The 4,533-nt window shown below is 57.1% G+C and overlaps 1 protein-coding gene across 1 annotated transcript; it reads right to left on the bottom strand.

Annotated features, from left to right (window-relative positions):
- Positions 1-1,588: 1,588 nt before the first annotated feature.
- On the bottom strand, positions 1,589-4,297 carry APOA4 (apolipoprotein A4). Its single transcript, XM_017883110.1, has 3 exons — positions 4,117-4,297; positions 3,632-3,758; positions 1,589-2,855 (listed from the first exon to the last, which is right to left on the bottom strand). The coding sequence occupies exons 1-3, from the start codon at positions 4,163-4,165 to the stop codon at positions 1,769-1,771; spliced, it is 1,263 nt and encodes a 420-aa protein (XP_017738599.1). The 5' UTR covers positions 4,166-4,297; the 3' UTR covers positions 1,589-1,768.
- Between the last annotated feature and the right edge of the window lie 236 nt (positions 4,298-4,533).

Below are 4,533 nucleotides of genomic sequence, written 5' to 3'. Positions count from 1 at the left end.
CTCACTTCCTTTTGGTGCCTCGTTGCTCTGTTTGGCCTCATTGGCCCTTTCCTAAAGCCATCCAGTAAACCTCCAGGCACCTGGTGGGTTTGTCAAGGTGTTTCCCCATAGGTTCCTGTGCTTCTAGTGGGAGTAGGTATCACAGCGGCAGCAGCAGCCTTACTGGCCTGGTGTGCAGGAGCCAGAGCAGCTGGGGCAGGGGAGACCCAGGGGTCTCATCAATAGAGTGTGGCCTGGAGGCCAGCGTGAGGAGGAAGTTGCATTTACCGCAGCACCAGCTGTTGCACATTTACTCTGTGCCTGAGGTTAAGTGCTTGACTCCATTGCTCCATCAAACCTTCAGGACAACTCCTCCGTGAGCTGAGGATTGTCATTACCCGTGTTTTCCAAAGAAGCTCAGTTATCCGCCCCACATCACCCAGCAGTCAGTCAAAAAGCCAGGATTCAAACCCAGGCTTGTCTGATTCCCAAGCATCCATCCCTCCCACCAGGCCAGCACCAGGGGCCAGAGGGGTATAGGCCTGGGCCAGACCATGCAGGGGGCCACCACCCTGAGGGCACCTTGAGAGGGAAGGAGGAGGCCCCAGGACACCCTCCCAGGGCCCTTCCCCCTCCTCCTTAGCATGTTCCAGGCCTCTTCCAGGAAAGCCCTGAAGGGCCTGCATCCCCCTGTGGAGAGGAAAGAGAGGTGGCTAGACTCGCAGGGCTGGGGTCCAGAGGTAACAGCCAGGATGTGGAGTCCTTTGAGACAAAGGCTTGAACTGGCTCTTCCCTTGGGGAGGTTTTTGAGTCTCTAAGGGTGGAGTGAGAGACCGTGCCAAGGCTGCAGCTGCCCACAGCTGCCCACAGTTGGCTGTGCTGTTAAGACTGCTCAGGCCCCCTGACTCTCTGCCCCTAACCCCAGTGGCTACAAACTCGGTCCCAAACTGGCAGGCCACCTGGCAAGAGGCCCCTGGACAGAGCAGACCAGGGCCCCGCAGGCTCCAGCACCTGCTCCGCCTCTCCTCCCCAGACTCGTCTCGGTCCCCAAGCCTCATTCCTCGATTCTGGATGGAGACCACAGGTTTAGCAGTCAAGACATTTCTGAAATAAACCTTATTGCTTTTATAATGGAACTGGGGTGGGGTGGGTTCAGTGACACTACATAAATAAGCTAAAGGCACTGAAGATCTCATGCAAGGAGGAAGCATCTCTCTCAGTGTGCTGTGAGCCCTCCAGGGCCAGGAACCCTGTTCTGCTTGCCTCCAGGTGTCCCCCTCAGTGTGAGGCAGAGTTGGGCACACGGCTCCACAAAAGCTGTTTGCTGGTTGTCTGGTGCCTAGAACAATGACTGGCGCATCGGAGGCATTCAATGCATATTTGTTGGCTAAATGAATATAAGTGGGTTGCATATTTTGTCTTGGGATAATTTGTGACATCTTTTTCTGCCTCCCCTTAGAGGACTCCCCGTACACTCGCCTCCAGCACACCCTGCCCTTACCTCTCCTGCAGTCTCATCTCCCCAATCCTGGGTGTCTCCTGCCAGGCCGCTGCTAAGCTCTGCCCAGTCATGGTTACCTCCCCACCTCCCCAGCTGCAAGGAGGAGTCATCTGGCAACCAGATGAGGCTAGATTCTCAGCAGCTTTATTGAATATCGAGAGGTGGTGTCACCTCCCACTGGACATGTGTCCTCAAATTCATATCAGAACTGCTTTGGGACAGACAGACAGACAGGTGGCAGGGCAGGGCAGGTGTCTGCGAGGGTGGGGTCAGTGCACCAGGTGCAGCTCAGCTCTCCAAAGGGGCCAGCATCTGCACCTGCTCCTGCTGCTGTTCCTGCTGCTGCTCCTGCTGCTGCTCCTGCTGCTGTTCCTGCTGCTGCTCCTGCTGCTGTTCCTGCTGCTGCTCCTGCACCTGCTCCTGCTGCTGCTTGGGCTTGGGGAGGGAGAGGGTCTTGTCCTGGCTCTCTTTCTCCTTGAAGGTGCTGAAGAAGGAGTTGACCTTGTCCCTCAGGTCCTTCTCCAGGAAGCTCAAGTGGCCTTCCACGTCCCCCGCATGGGGTCCCAGCTTCTGCCTGAGCTGTTCCAACTGCTGCACCAGAGCTTTGTTGAAGTTCTCCCCGTAGGGCTCCACCCGGAGTCGGAACTCCTCCACATGCTGGTCCAAGTGCCCACCCAGCTCTGCCAGCGACTTCTGCAGCCCCTCGGTGTTGCCCCTCAGGTTGCCACGCATGTCCTCGGCCAAGGGCGCCAGCCTCTGCCGCAGCTCCTCCGCACTGGCCGAGATCCTGGCCCTGAGCTCCTCGGCGTTCTTCTTCATCTGGAAGGCCAGGCCCTCGAGCTGGTGGTTGAGCTTCTCCTGTGCGTCCTGAGCATAGGGAGCCAGGCTGCGGCGCAGCTCCTCCACAGTCTGGTCGATCTTGACTTTGAACTCGTCGGCGTAGGGCGTGAGGCGCTCCTTGAGCTCCTCCACGTTCTGGTCGATCTTGGCCTTGAGCTGGTCGGCGTGGGGCCTCAGCGAGGCCTGCAGGCTGTGGGCGTTCTCCCGCAGCACTCTCTCCATGCGCTGTGCGTAGGGGGTCAGCTGGTGCCGCAGCTGCTCAGTCTGCGTGTTGACCTGGGTGCGCAGCTGGTCCGTGTAGGGCTCCAGGCGCTGCTGCAGCTCTCGCACGTTTTCCCCGATCTTCTGGCTCACCTCATTGGCATGGGGCAGCAGCCGGGCCCTCACCTCCTCCAGCTCCTTCCGAATCTCCTCCTTCAGTTTCTCCGAGTCCTTGGCCAGGCGTTCATGCAGCTCGGTGGCGAAGGGCACCAGCTTCTTCTGCAGGTCATCTGCGTAAGTGTTCACTTCTCCAAGTTTGTCCTGGAAGAGGGCACTGTGGGGAAGGGCACAAGGAGGCCACGTTACACTTGGCACTCACGTGGCAAGACTTTGTCTGCTTGTATACCACTCACCTTATGCACACTTGCTAGGACAGGTGAGTGCTCAGGGGTACCGGGTTCACCCTCCCTGTGGCGGTTCAGATGGGAGAGGATGGGCGTCACAGACTAAGTTATGACGCTGAATTTCTATCTCGGTATCTCCCACAGAGTTTGTCTCAGAATCTACCCATCATGTCACCTCTAGCAGTTTGCTTTCCCCTCCTTGTCTGCAGAGGGTGGGACTTTGGGGTCCTTCCCTGCAGGGGTGTGCTGCCACATAGGATCACGTTGTGTAACAGAATATTGTCTTCTTGACCTCTGCCGGGGTCTTCCAGTGGCACAAGGTGCTGCTTTCCTTGCCTGTGCCCAGGGGCCTCCCAAATAGTCCCAGCTCCCTCCCCTTGATTCCAATGGGGCCTGTCTTTCTGAAATATATTAGAAAACAGCTCACATGACATTTTCCTCCCTCCCTTTCTTCCGTGAGCCCGAATGATAGGATGTGGCCATTTGTCAAACTCTAGAACATCAAAGCAAAAGGACATCGCAGGGATTATTCGATCCAACCTTCCAGTTTACATATGTGGATCCTAGGTTCAGTGGCCCAGCCAGTTAGTGGCAGGGCAGTGGGTATCTAAGCTCAGGGCTCCTGTCTCTAAGCTCAACCCTTGCCAATACATTGCATGGTCTTTAAGAACTCCTTGTCAGCACCGCACACTGTATTCCCTCTTACTTGAGTTGCTGGGTGAGTTCAGATTTCTGGAGATGTTCCACGGCCTCCTTGGCATTGTTGCTCAGCTGGCTGAAGTAGTCCCACATCACTGTGGCCACCTGGTCAGCACTGACCTCAGCCCGGGCTCCTGGGTGGTAACAGAGAGGAATTCATGAGACCCTGTCTCCTTTGTGGGCCCTCTGCTCCATCTCTGAGCTGCAGACTGGATGATGGCGGGGGGGTGCCCAGTCTGCAATTTTCCCTGTCTGGGCTTAGCTTTTTGGAAGCCACAGGGATATATGAAACTGGTATAGCACCAATGCCAATGGACCCACCACTAGGACTGGGCCAGCTCTCCCGTGAGCCACTTGGCAGCCAGGCAGACCTCATGTCCAGCTGGAGGCTGATGGGTACTCAGAAGTATCCTTTTGCTTTGGCCCAGCCTCCATCCTGCTCCACTCAGAGCAGCCGCCTAAGAGCCCCATCCGAAGATAGCTTCTACTCACCGGTGACAGCCACCAGGGCCAGGGTCAGGACCACGGCCTTCAGGAACATCCTGAGCTCCTCGCTGGGCTGGAGGAGTTTCCTGCCACCCTGGATCCTCCCTACAATCAGGGAAGCTGATGAAGAGGTCCTCAGGAGAGCTCACCTGCGCTGCTGTGGGAACTGACTGAAGCTCAGAGCCAGCCAGACATTTAAACTCTCTCCCTACCACTGCCCCCCCGGCTGCCCTCCCCACCTCCTTCCCCAGTGTGACTCCACGCTGGAAGGTGACACATTCCCAAGAAGCCTCTTGGACTTTTGTGACCCTGAGACTACGTGGAAGCTGACAGCAGACTGGGGCTTAGGCGATAGTTAGAAGTGGTGGCTGTTCTGTGCATAGGCACCCCCCCCAACCAACCTCAGTGTGGAAAGGAGGAGGG

The sequence above is a fragment of the Rhinopithecus bieti genome, unplaced genomic scaffold (genome assembly GCF_001698545.2).
Source record: "Rhinopithecus bieti isolate Rb0 unplaced genomic scaffold, ASM169854v2 scaffold_11964, whole genome shotgun sequence".
NCBI classification, from domain to species: domain Eukaryota; kingdom Metazoa; phylum Chordata; class Mammalia; order Primates; family Cercopithecidae; genus Rhinopithecus; species Rhinopithecus bieti.
Note: the sequence above shows the minus strand (reverse complement) of the source record. Positions and strands in the feature narration are given on the sequence as shown.

What these genes read in the sequence shown, in the direction of transcription:
- APOA4 (XM_017883110.1), bottom strand. Translation starts at nt 4,165, where the DNA reads ATGTTCCTGAAGGCCGTGGTCCTGACCCTGGCCCTGGTGGCTGTCACC. An exon ending in GGCCCTGGTGGCTGTCACCG is followed by an intron (nt 3,759 to 4,116) that starts GTGAGTAGAAGC and finishes GTTACCACCCAG; the next exon opens with GAGCCCGGGCTGAGGTCAGT. An exon ending in GAACTCACCCAGCAACTCAA is followed by an intron (nt 2,856 to 3,631) that starts GTAAGAGGGAAT and finishes CCTTCCCCACAG; the next exon opens with TGCCCTCTTCCAGGACAAAC.